This window comes from Cryptomeria japonica, chromosome 7 (assembly GCF_030272615.1).
Source record: "Cryptomeria japonica chromosome 7, Sugi_1.0, whole genome shotgun sequence".
NCBI classification, from domain to species: Eukaryota; Viridiplantae; Streptophyta; class Pinopsida; order Cupressales; family Cupressaceae; genus Cryptomeria; species Cryptomeria japonica.
The window spans coordinates 737,467,960-737,482,303 of record NC_081411.1 but is presented as its reverse complement, the minus strand read 5'-3'; the positions used below and the strand labels follow the sequence as shown (position 1 = coordinate 737,482,303).

General features: G+C 34.1%; 1 protein-coding gene across 1 annotated transcript; it reads right to left on the bottom strand.

The window, feature by feature from the left end:
- Positions 1 to 692: 692 nt before the first annotated feature.
- On the bottom strand, positions 693 to 2,210 carry LOC131042073 (uncharacterized). The gene is made up of 3 exons (XM_057975377.2): positions 2,063 to 2,210; positions 1,461 to 1,978; positions 693 to 1,379 (listed from the first exon to the last, which is right to left on the bottom strand). The coding sequence occupies exons 1-3, from the start codon at positions 2,125 to 2,127 to the stop codon at positions 871 to 873; spliced, it is 1,092 nt and encodes a 363-aa protein (XP_057831360.1). The 5' UTR covers positions 2,128 to 2,210; the 3' UTR covers positions 693 to 870.
- Positions 2,211 to 14,344: the final 12,134 nt, after the last annotated feature.

Here is a 14,344-nt window from a genome sequence, read left to right as displayed (position 1 = left end):
GTACCATAACTTGGTGCACTTACCCTGTATTTGGATATAATAAAGCATTTGTAGGAAATTGCTACGAACATTTATCTTGAATTTTCATTGTAAGCAACATGTTTCTATCAATTGTGCATAGGTACTTCATTAGACCTCCATCCTTTGAATCATTCTAAAGGAGTTAAAAGGACATGCCAACTCAACAACTCTTGCTTCCATATCATTTTCAAAATATTTAATAATACATTAAACAAAGATCTTAAAAAAAGTGTCAACATCTTTTTAATTATGTCAACTCAACAACTCTTATTTCCATAACATTTTTTAAATATAAAAATAGATTAAACAAAGATCTTATAAAAGATGTCATCCTCATCCTCAATAATACATATTTTAATTCTATTAATTAAAATAAAATGTTTTACATATAATTAAAAAAAAATAACAAATATTACATTTCACACCATTCACAAACGTGTTACTTAAATTTGTTTCCTCAAAATATTATTAAATAATAAAAAAATGATTATTCAACTATTCTAATTATATTATTATTCTAATTGACGAAAAGGACCCAATAATTATGTATCCAACTTCGTATACCTCAAAATCATATATGTCAATGTCGAACAATTTAAAAAAAATTAAGATTTAAAGTTGTCATTATTGCGTCAAATATATTTAATCATAAAAGATTCCAAAACAATTACCTTTTAGCCTTACCCATCTTAATCAATTACACACCCCATTTTCGATTTCATTTACACTAGTAATTCATAAAAAATTATTGACAAGTTACAATGTTTTTGAGAGCACTAATTCTAGTTAGACATTTAATTTTACATTTTCCGATTCGTCATACAAAATCAGTCGTACGGAGTGGGGCAATTAAAATGATGCGCTCTTGGATCTTTTCAAACGACTACGGAAAGACGTAGGAGGTGAAGCCAATACTCGATCTACCCAAAGCCTTTGAGACTCAGTAGTCAAACTTGATGGCCATCCACCTGTAAAGCAGATCATTGGCCAAATCACTGCTTGCAGAGTAAAAACCGCTACAGAAATGAATCCTCCCATTTGAGCCAACGCAGTGAACAAAATCCACGCTCCTGAATTCATTCTCAAATGCTCACAGTAGCTTGGGGCACAAACGGCCATATATTCTGTCCAATTGAACTGCATTACAATACCCAGCTGCATTTTAATGAGATTTGGATCCGCGGCCATCACTTGATCAGCGTAGAAATCCTCAGTGGGCGGCGGCCAACTGCTGTGAATAGAGCACGTCCTCAGTGCGACCTGCATACCCTTTCCAAAATTCTCCAGTTGCCTGGTTTTCTCGCCACTCTTTCCGAACTGAGAGACGAGAAAAGAGAAGCTTGCCTGCGATAAACCTCCTGCACAGTCAAAACAAAAGTTTTAGAATAGATCTCCGTAAGGGACTACATATAAAGTTTCACAGGAGAAGTTGCGATTACCTGCCCATGACATACAGGCATCGTACATGAATGCGACTGGATTGAGGCTGCTCGTTCTCATGGAATTCATGTAAAGCGTTTTGCCGGACCAGGTATTCCAACCGCCCCACTGAAACCCACTGCTCAAAATGTCGTTGCACGACTCGTAAAATCCATTAAAATGGGAGGAATCGTTGAGAGTGGAGCAGTAATGATGGATAGTCTCAACGTGCAGCGATTCCCCGTGCTCTCTGAGAACAAAGAAATCAACAATGTGATAATCGTTTTGGCGCTCGGAAACTGTATTCGAAGTCTTGCAGGGGCAATTCCATTCAGCAGAGTTCAATTGGGGGGCCATTTTGTCAAAAAACTGTTGAGCATTGTGATAATCATGAGGAGTTATCCAGAGCCTGTGAGAGCGTTTGGGAGGCTGGTTAAGCAATGACATGGTGACCACCGCAGCAAAACTCATAAGCGCAGCACAACAAACAACTAGTCGGCATCGCTGTCGAAAGAGAGGACCCTCGATTTCCCTCGGTCTGGTTAAGAAAAGAAGATTAAGCTCACAACATAAAATCAATATATATTGGAAGGCCACATTATATATGGAGTATTTTACATACCTCTCATGATCTGCTAATACACATGCAGCGCACAAGTTTGCACTGCTTTCAACCCTTCTCATCATTTTGCACCAGGCATTATTTCAACCTTTCAACCTGGAAGCTAATAAACGATTCCATTCTCCGAATTTATCGTTGAAATTCTTCATTGAAGACACACGGATAATGAGTGTAGATTGTATGAGAAAGTGTGAAACAGCCTAAAGCTTTGATTGGTCCGTCTGTAAGCGTAACATATGGAGCAGAAGAATATCGGCGCAGACATGTCTAAACGACTTTATTTGCTCTTTCATGATTTCAAACGAAATTTCTTTCCAGGGACCCACATTCGTGAACTTTTGAGACAATGCCCATGTGAGCACGGGGAAAGATGATTTCTCTTACGCCGAAGAGTGCCCACCATGAAATTGATCGATCTAACTTGCTTGATCAATGGGCTAAGAATTGATCTGATCGATGCAAGACGATGGAATTTTTTTATTTTTTTTTATAATTATAATTTCAGTTAGAAAGATTTTTTATTCATAAAGTTGTTTTTAGCTATTCAATAGAAGAACACAAGTCTTAGGTTGAAATCTCTTCGACAAAGAGCTAAAGATTGATGGGTATCCATTATGTCAAATTCATTTAGGGCACAATTTTAACCTCATCTTTTATGATGTCAAAGCCTTGCACTCAACAAGACTTGATCCTTGGTGGGCTCATTAAGAACCATTCAACTTTATCAACAAATCAAGGATCCATTGACACTTACATCACTTATCTTTATAGGAGGTAACAAGAATTAAAACATCTTAAAACCAATCAAAACTTTAAAATGCAAAGGATGGATGGTGGATACATTCAAATAAATTAGCTTTTACATGATGACAAAAAACACATCTGTCACCATTTGATGGCAACAACTTTTAACATGTTGGCAATTTCACATATTTAAAACAATAGGCTTACATAGAGAAAATAAAGCTTGTTACATTGATTTCACTCCAAGTTGCTAGGGGAGAGGGATCAATAGGTGATAGGGATACCAATACATGTTAAAGTAGGTGGACACAATTGGTCCTATAGTGGTGCACTAAAAATGTCATGTTAATGCTTATCCCTAAAAGGATTCCTCTAAATTTAAAAGAGCAACCAATGATGTGATGCCACACCAACACACTAGCAACATGACTTAGTGCACACCTATTGGTCTTATCACAATTTCACACAATTTCAAAACATTTTGGACACTTTTCACAAAAAAACATGTAGTTGTGGTATCATATTAATTATTTTATTTTTTAAGTAGTGCACTTGACAAGTAAATTGTTGTACAAAATTGAGAGTATTTTAAAACATCCACATAAGATTTTGAGAAGTGCAAAGTTGGGGTGCGCATGTATTGGGCCCTCTACCCTTATCACTTGCTAGATCCAAAGAATAAGGAAGAGAAAGCATTAAAATAAGGGACCTTCTCAACTTAATTTTTCATTCCACTTGCTCTCATAATAATATTAGTGAAAACAGAGAGCGATGAATATTTCTAATCTAGTATTAAAGAAGGTAAAATTATATATAATCTAATATATACTATATTTAAATTATTTAGTTGTATTTATTTTATATAAAAAATATTTAACATAATTATATTTATTGATTATATTATAATGTATTTTAAATTGTTAAATATATTTAAAAATAGAATATTGAATTTTTAGTTTATATATAATTAATTATATGCTTATTTTACATATTAAATATAGTTAAGTATAATTTTATATACATGTCAAGAGGGGGAAGGATATGCAAATAAAAAAGAGAGTTTATACAAATAGCTTTGGTCATTTGTGTAATGACTTTATACAAATGATTGCATGGAGAAAAAACTGTAGAATCATCAAATGTTTTCAAACTATCTTTTTTCAAAGGAATCAACTCATGGAGTTAGTCTTGTAAATCACCACATTAAATAATCTCCAACCAAATTAAAAAATATATGAAAAAATTGACAATCCATTGAATAGACTTAAGTCTTTTGTTCTTCATATTGAAAAAAGAAAAACATTTTTTAATTCATCCTTAATAACCTTCTTCAGAATTACAAATTAATTTCATTATTTGCAAATCTATGAAAAGATTTAATAAACTTCATAATAAATACTATAATCAACATTGTAGATTCCTTACATAAATTCTTGAAATAGGAAACCCCAAATCAGTTAGCTCCTTAAAGCAACATAACTATCCACTTTAGACATCTCCTATAATGATAAAAATTCCTCAAAATCCCAAAATGATTTTTGCTCTCATATAGCTAATATAGATTACCCATAGAAAAATCCATTCCACTATTTTAAAGAAAAATTGAAATCCTAACCCTAAAATTAAATTTTTTGAATTAATGAGTTGAAAAGACATCTTTTTCCATTCCATAATCAAACCCACCAAGAGGCCTACAATATCCAATGAAAGAAACTCCTAGTCCTTTAGAAAAGGATTTTGTATATATTTACTTTCCTACCCACATGCATAATCTCTTGGAGCATTAATATAACAAGTTTATCAAGCAAAACCAATCTACAAGAAGTGGTATGTTTGATATAACTATCCGCACCATGTGTATATAGAAAATGAGCTAAAACAAATAAATCATTTTGACATGTTTTAGGGGAAGTGTACCAATGATCGTTATAGCTAACTTCACCCATTCATAGATTCTAAACAATACATTGAATTTCAACGATTTTTTTTTGTTATCTTCATATGCGACTTAACTACTTATAGATATTGTTCCGACTTCTAGGTATTAACATGCAAATTGTGGGATCTATTATATGTGCAAGGGTAAGTCATTTCAAAGTGTCATCCGATACCTACTTAAAGATGCTTCAATAAACGTGCACTACAACCACCTAAAAAATGGTCAATATTTATGTACAAATGTTGCAATAATCGTGTGCTATAGGTACCAATAAAGTTTACAACTCCTCCAATTAAAATCAAAGAATTCTAACTACTTGTGCTAAAGTAGGCAGCTATTAGTATATGTGAAATTTAGTAATGAACTTTTAGTTATCATTTTTTAGTTTCTCTAAAATTAATAATTGAAAGTTGGGTGAACAAAAAGCTACGTTAATTGAAACATGACAACAATTGATACTTAATTTGTTTTAATTTATTATGATTATTTTTGACCTGTGAAAAGTAGGGATTTCTCATTTCTCCCTATATTACCACCTACTGTCGAAGTATTAGAACAAAAACCTCCCTGAACTTCAGCCCCATCAATATCTGTTGTCTATTTTATAATAGATATAAGATTATATCTATTAGTACCTTTGAAAGATCCCCTTCCACTGAGATAGTAGAAAGCTCAGATGATCTGTAATTTAAAGAATGAATGGCAGGAAGAAAAATAATACCAATTTGTGTTCCTAATGAAGACTCGAGTAGAATAACCATAGTTTCACTTTGCCCCCGAGATTCATCTCAAAATTCTTTGCCCCATTAACTTCCGACTTCATGATGGTATTTTCTATTAAGTGTTGTCATCACGTGAAGTCACTGAGATAACTTTTTACTTATACGAGGAAAGTAGAGGTGGAGATGCCTCTAAATCGATTTCCTCTAGCACAAAATCCTGCCCTCTAAATCAGCATTCTCAATATTTGCCCTGGTTATAGAGGAGACAACACCAACTCCTGAGACAATAACATGCAGGTTAGCCATCTTACCCTTCCCAAGGACTTGTCAAATTTCGAACAATATTGTTGATACCATCAGTTCCTAAATGAAGCTGTGAAGACATTGCCTTTCTTACAAGTTGAGGACCCAAAACCTTAGGACGCCAAATCTTTCTATTGAACTTTTAAAAACAGTCATTCACGAGCTGGTCCTAAACATGAGAGGGAGCAAAGCAAAACAAAACCTTAGACTAATCAAATGTCTGAACAGATGGCCAATTACCCACATCTAACTCTATCTCTGCAGGGAGATCATTCGAAATATCCATGTTAACAAGTATCTTAGCTAAAGACCGAATGCTACCATTTAAAGAACCTTTATCCTAGCCCACAAAAGAGCATATAGAATTCCCAATGGCCTTGAGAATGCAAGAAGACCACATCTCCAACAGTAATAAGTAATCCTGGGAGTGTTACCCATATAGGCTTTAAAAATCTTATGTTTCTCTCTTCGAATCAAACAGGGTGATTCATCATCCCTTTTGCTCTATACATCAGTAGGGTCTTAGATGACATTCAGATTCCACTTTTCATCAGACCGACTTTTTTCCTTACTGTTTGAATATATGCATACAGCTACAGATTTTAAATGGTATATCAGATTTTGACGATTTTTTTGTTGTTGGCTTCACATGTAATTTAACTATTTATAGCTATTGTTTTGGCTTTTAGGTAGTAACAATGCACACTGTAGGATCCGTTATGCATGCAAGGGTCAAAAGGTACCATTTCAAAGTATTATCCAATACCTTCTTAAAGATGCTCCAATAACCGTGCACTTAAAATTGCCAATACTAATGCACAAATGCCCTCAATACCAATAAAGGTGCACAAATGAGTCAATGATGGTCTCAAAATGCTAGAAACTAGACGACTATTGATAAATGTGAAATTTATTAATAGACTTTTAATTTTTGTTTTATTTGTTTGATTTCTTTAAAATCAGTAATTAAGAGGTTGGATGTATAAAGAAGAAAAGTTATTAAAACATGGACGACAACTGATACTCTTCCTCTATACAAATTTATTCATTAAAAAACAGAATGATTGTCTTTTCAAAGTCAAAATAGACAAATCCTAAATGCCAATTACTCTACAAAGTCCTCACTAAACATGAAGCCAATCGAAAGGTAGATCTTTATCTCCAAAATACCAAGTTCACCTTCCCGATCGACCATTGCTTTTGCAGCAGGTAACTTTTGGGTATTAATAACAAACTGGTCTCTTTGCTCATACATAAAGAACACAGACCAAGTAACTCATTAACTGTTTGCCCATCTCGTGCCCAGACTTCCATCTGCGTATAAAATCTGTATAATCTGGGAAAATCAGCTCTTCCCCCCAGAATCAAGGGAATAATTAAGAAGATCTTCCTCATCCTCCACACAACGATTCCAGTCCACCAGACCCAGCACTAACCAGGACAAGACAGAAACAGGGGAAGCCAATGGTGTACTCCCCAGCAGAACCAGAAAATAAAGAGCAAATAACCTAAAATATTGGCAATGCAACCAGATGAAAGAGTAAATGAGGATCGAGTGATGGTAAATAAGATGGAAAGGCATGATAGGGGTAAAGAAGAGGAGCAAAGAAGAGGACGATGAAGGATGAATAAGTGCTGTAAGAATCTAGGAAAAAGTATAGGTTATGAATAAGGGTCAAAAAATAACGATGCAAACTGTGGGATCTGTTGTATGTATAAGAGTGTCATTTCAAAGTGTTTCTTGATATCTACTTAAAGTTGCCTCAATAATTGTGCATTACAACCACCTCAAAAATGGCCAATACTCACAAATGTCGCATTATGAGTACCAATAAAGTTGCACAACTCCTCCAATCAAAATAAAAAAATTCTAACTACTGAAAATAAAATAGGTGACTATTGATACATGTGAAATTTATTAATGAATTTTTAAATACAATTTTTTTGGTTTAATTGAAAGTTGGATGAATAAAAAGTGATGGACTACAATTAATACCTTCCCCTAAATTTAATTTATGACACCATTTTTGATCTATGAAAAGTAGGACTTTATCCCTATATTGCCACCCACTGTCAAAGTATTAGAACGAAAGCCTCCCTGGACATCAGCCCCATCAATAACCTATTGTCTTTTTTTTTTTGATATAAGATATATCTATTCAACCTTAAAAGTTCCCCCTTCCACCGAGATAGTAGAAAGCTCTAGCTCATATGATCTGTAATTTAAAGAATGAATAGTAGGAAGAAAAATAGTATGTGAGGCCTCCCCTCGACTCAGTCTGGCATTTAGTGGATTTTATATTTAGACTATTATGGATACCTTATTTTGATGCATTTTGAAACTTAGAACTTATATGATTTTAGGATTTGGATAACATTGCTATGTTTTGATGATGTACTTATATGCTCTATGAGATAGAACACTACATGATTTTTAGATAAGATGATATTGCAATGATAGATGTCGTTATTGAATTTGCAGAACTTTACTAGGATAATAGAACTATGATGTATGGTTAAGTTTATGTGAACTAGGATGAAATTGCTTATGTGAAATTGCTTGATAAAAGATGTATTTAATCTATGCAGATGAAAATTGTATGCAAGTGATGATGTGTATTGTTATTCCTTTGAATTATATTATATGTGGATATTTGAAAGTACTAATGTGTAACTTGAGATGCGCAGGAAATTTACCATGTGACCATGGAAAATTACGGAGAACCAAACCTAGACTTATGTATGTTCGTAAGCCAGGGGTTGTCTATTTGGAGAGACAACACCCCGTTTGTGTTGTATTTTATTCGTAACAGTATATGCTGCATGAGTGTTAAGTGTTATTTAAATTTAATGTGTAAAAACCACAAGAGACGATTTCATGTTTTAATTTGTAAAAGTGTTTTATTTGTGTCACTTGACACATGTGTGGATTTAAGTTTAAATGTTTTATTTTTGTCTCTTGGTGGGAAAGTGTTCAACTATAGCTTTTTCAAATAATGTATCGTGATGTCATAAATACTTTGGGAAAAGAATCTTTGGAGAGGTCAACATATGTTTGACCCGAAAATAAACTTCAGATGGGTTTAAAATGGGTTAAATGAACACCTAGGGGTAGTTTAATAGGGTTTCCTAAAGCCCATAAGGTATACTTAAGGGTTAGGGGTAATTTTAGGCAAGTTTCTACTCCTAAGTGACCTTTTTGACACTTTAAAAATTGGCTTTTTTGAGTTGTGCGAAAATTGAAATTAGAAGTTTGATCTTAGTTGTAAACTTTCCTTTTCGAATGAGAGTCTTTTTCCCATTCTGTCTTACTTTCCTTTTTGAGTTTTAGAAACTTGTGAGAACGGAGAGAATGGGCTTCTTAAGCAAGAATTTGAGAATTTGAGGGTAATCACCCACTCTCCATTTTTGGAGACAAAGAAAATTTTGAATAGAATAGAAAAGATTTGAAATAAAAAAAAAAATTTGGCTAAGGGTAGAAGAAGAAGATCCGTGGATTGGGCAGCTCTTCCTCAATATTATCCTACCTTTGTGGCAGATTAAGGTTGGTTTCATTATTCTTTAAAGTGTCTTCTTTCTTTGTATGTGTTTGAGAGTATGATTGGTGTAAGAAATCTGTGTTCTTGAATGTTTTTTTTTAGAATTTCATTTGGTATTTTGCATTAGGCTTTGTTGTGTTTTGGGAGTTTTCTCAAGACCTCTTACTCTTGGGAGAGAGGAGGATCTTGTGGGTGGTAGCAATGACAACCCTCGAGTGAGAGACTCTCGTTTGAGAGCGATCACAAGGGATTTTTGTGTGACCCTTGCTGCATGGCCTGTTTGTGCAATGGGGGTCATAAGGAGGGATATAAGGCTAGAATGCCTTTGGGGGGCATAAGGAATAAAGGGTTGAAATTTTTGATGTATTTATTGTGCCATGAGGTGGCTACTGGTTTTCCATACTTGCCGTTCTCCTCAGGGTATTGGTCCACTACCACCCTTAAAAAGGTCATCACCAAAGTGTGGTGCTGTGTAGCCAAGTTGGGAGTGTGTCTGAATATCTGTGTGTGTATTTTTGCCTTCTATGTGTTTGCATGTTTGTTACCCGTCTAGGGCTTGGTTCTCCGAGCTCGGGGGTGGCTACCAGTTAGCCTAGGCTGGGAGGTGGGCACTTCGTGGTCATATTTGTGATTTATTATGCAAGAATGTCAGGAGAAAAGAATAGTAAAAGAGAAAAGTTGCAGAAGATTATTGTTGAAGAAATCTAAATTTATTTGCAGTTATTAGTTTTGATAGGAGAAATACACCCTCATTCGTTGAAATGAGAGGCAAGTTGTAAATTTGAAATATAGACATGAGAGTTGGGATTGTAGTTGAAAAAAGAAACATCCTGTAAATTTTGCAGAATATCTTAGAGTTGTAAAAAGCTTGTTATATTTCTATTCCTGTTTAAAAAAAAAAAGAAAGTTACTTTTGATTTGCATGCAATAGTCATTTTAATATGAAAATCAGTTTTATTTGATTCAGTATTTTTCTCTTATCTGTGCAATTGCCTTCATTCTACTTGCAGAAAAATATGAGAAGTATTTAATGTTAGCATTTTAAATGAGTGTAGGCATGTTGCTTTAAAGGTGTATATTGCAGTTTATTCTTCCCATTGTAAGATCTAAGTTTATGGATCCTAGAAAATAATAGTGGCAAGAAGTGAAATTTCATAATTAATTGTAGGAATAAAATTTAAAGTATTTTCTCTCTTCTAATCCCATAACTTTAGTTTAATAAATTTTAGATTATTAAGTTGATATTAAATTCATTGATATATGAAACTTTACCTAGTTGCAGAAATAGGAATCAAAAGCAAAGAGATAGTTGATTTAAATAGAATCATAATCTGGTAGTTGTTGTTTCGAGTTCAATAAAGCTCTGTTAATTACTACTGAGTAGGAAGTAAATCTGAAGTTAATTTATTTAAATCTGCCATTATTTTGTTGCAGGAAATAAACCTATAGTTATTTACTTTGTTATTTTTTTGTATCACCTTAGACTTTAGCGAAATCATATTTATGCCTATGATAATAAACAGTAAAAAAAAAAAAATCAGAGTATTAAAAATTTATCTAAGGAATAAAAAAAAAAAAAAAAAAGAGATATAATTTTTATCTAAATCCTTTATTCACAAGTAAATTGACCAAAAAAAACATTATACATTTCATTCATGGAAAATATATAAACATGTATCAATGTATTTAAATATACATATAAACAATTATATATATATATATATATATATATATATATATATATATATATATATATATATATATATATATATTTAAAAAAAAAAATTAAAAAAAAAAAAATATAAAATTTGAATTTAGCGGAGGGTTCGGCCGGGGGCCGAGCTCACTGTGCACTGCACAGTGGCCGGCGGCCGAGCTCATTGTGCACTGCATAGTGGCCGACGGCCGTGTCCACTGTGTAATGCACAATGGTCGGCGGCCGAGCCCACTGTGCCCTGCACAGTGGAGACTACGGTGACGCCGACCCCCGCCTCTCGCCTCCTCCCTGTGATTGCTCATCCCGTCCGCCGCCCATGTCCGCCCTGCATGAAATTTGGTCAAAAAAAAAAAAAGAGAAAACCCTAGCTCGGTTAGAGCTAGGGTAAAGAGGGAAAATAAGCAAGTTTAAGGGGTTTTAAAAAAAATGTGTCAAAGAAGTAATTTTATAATATAATTTAAATTAGGGTTTACATGAAAATTATTTATAAGTTTTGGAAATTTATATTTAAAAATTAGTTAGGTTTTCAACTTAAATAGACGGAGGAGTTTTTAATTCAAAATTAATTGTGAAGCCTTGAATTAAATAGAAGGGGAAATTAATCCCTTGAAAACTAAATTTGACTTTGGGGAGGTAATTATCCTCATCGGATAATGTCATTAAGAAATTAATTTGACACTTTAATCGATTAAATTAATTAATGATCTAAAATGTATTTTTGACAATATGGATTCATTGGAGATTAATTTTTATCTACGCCTTCCATTAAAATGAGTTTGATTAATTAAACTAACGACTATCTTTGATGAGAAAATAAATTAAAACATTTAGTTTTCCGCAAATAAATTTTTAATTAATTTTTTTCGATACTTAGTTAGTATCAGAGTTAGTTCGATTATTGTTATGGCCAACGTGTTAACACATGTCGAGGTAGTGAACTTTGTTAATTAATTAGTATTTAAAAAAAAAAAAATCTTCCGTTTTTGCCCTAAATTTTGGGCATGACATAGTACCAACAGGAGTTCGTAAGGAGGCTCGAGTAGAATAACCATAGGCTCATTTTGCCCCCGAGATTCATCTCAAAATTCTTTGCCCCATTAACTCCTAACTTTATTATGGTATTTTCTATTGAATGTTGTCATCATGTGAAGTCAATGAGATAAGTTCACAGAATCCTGCCCTCTAGCCCATGCCATGTTGACACCCCATAAATTCCCAATGCCACACCTCAACGCATCAACATTCTTAATATCCACCCTGGTTATAGAGGAGACAACACCAACTTTTGAGACAATAACATGCATGTTAGCCATCTTACCCTTCCCAAGGATTTGCAAATTTCTAACAATATTGTCGATACCATCAGTTCCAAAATGAAGCTTTAAAGACATTGCATTTCTTACAAGTTGAGAACCCAAAACCTTAAGACGCCAAATCTTCTATTGAACTTTTAAACAGTCATTCATGAGGTGCTCATAGACATGACAGGGAGGAAAGCAATACAAAACCTTAGGCTAATCAAATGTTTGAACAGATGGCCAATTACCCACATCTAACTCTATCTGTGTAGGGAGATCATCCGAAATATCCATGTTAACCAGTATCTTAGCTAAAGACTGAAAGCTACGATTTAAAGAACCTTTATCCCAGCCCACAAAAGAGCCTATAGAATTCCCAGTGCCCTTGAGAATGCAAGAAGGCCACATCTCCAACAGTAATCCTGGGAGTGTTACCCCATATAGGCTTAAAAAACTTTTGTTTCTCTCTTCGAATCAAAACAGGGTGATTCATCATCAGGTTCTTAGATAATATCAGATCCTACTCTTCATCAGAGTGATTTCTTTTGTCAATTGTTTTTAATATATGTGCATATTCACAGATTTTAAATGATGCATCAGATTTTGATGATTTTTTTTGTTTGTTTTGTATATGACTTAATCATTTATAGCTATAATTTTGGCTTCTGAATAGTAATGATGCACGTTGTGGGATCTATTATGCATACAAGGGTCAAAAAGTACACACTTCAAAATGTCGCTTGTTGTCCGATACCTGCTTAAAGATGCCCCAATTATCATGCACCTAAAATCACCAATATTTATGCACAAATGTCCCAGTACCAATAAAGGTACACAAATAGGCCAATTATGATCTCAAAATGCTAAAGAATGGACAGCTATTGGTACATGTGAAATTTATTAATTGACTTTTAGTTTTAGTTTTTTCTTTTATTTCTTTGAAGTTAGTAATTAAGAAATTAGATGTGCAAAGAATGAAAGGTTATTAGAACATAGACGGTAATTGATGCTCTTCCTCTATACAAATCTATTCATTAAAAAACAAAATGGTCGTCCTTTCAAAGTCAAATAAACAAATCTGAATGCCACTTATCCTACAAAATCCTCACTAAATCTGAAACCAATCCAAAGATAAAAACCAGCTATCCGTTTGCCACAGAGTAGAAGACACATAACCTAAAAAGGAAACCCCGGCCATACTCTAACCACCTGCCCACAGACTTAGCAAACCAAAATCTTCAATAAAACTTTCTTGTGGAAGTATTAGCTTCCAGATCCAAAACATGACTCATAAAAACATCAGCACCTAGAACCTAGGCCTAGGTTAATGCGACCTTGTCTGAGCTTGATACACCTCTTTTCTTTTCCTCCCCACATCATCACTAGCAACTACAGGGGCAGTTCATTTGAAAGTCCAAGTGAAATCCCATAAGCAAGACTCTCATCCACACAACTCACTTCAATACATGTTCTCGAGTCCCTGAGAAGTTCCAAATTGTTGGAAGCTAGTCTCTCTTGATCTATCTCCAGAAAACCAAGTTCACCTTCCAGATCGACCATTTGCTTTTGCAGCAGGTAACTTCTGGGTATTTAATAACAAACTGGTCTCTTTGATCATACGTAAAGAGCACAGATCAACTAACTCATTCAGTCATTAGCCGTATGCCCCATCTGTGGATAAAATCTGTATAATCCGGGAAAATCAGCTCTTCCGAACAGAATCAAGGGAATAGTCAAGAAGATCTTCTTCATCCTCCACACAACGATGCAGCACTAACCAGGACAAGATAGAAACAGGGGAAGCCAATGGTGTACTCCCCAGCAGAAGCAGAAAAATGAACAACAAAGAACCTAAAATATTGACAACGCAACCAGATCGAAAGAAGAAAGGAGGATCCGGTGATTGTGATTAAGATGGCAAAGGCATAACAGAGGGAAATAAGAAGAGTAAAGAAGAGGACAAGGAGAAAGGGTGAATTAGAAAGTGCAGTGAGAAGTTTAGAACTTAGGGAAAAGTACA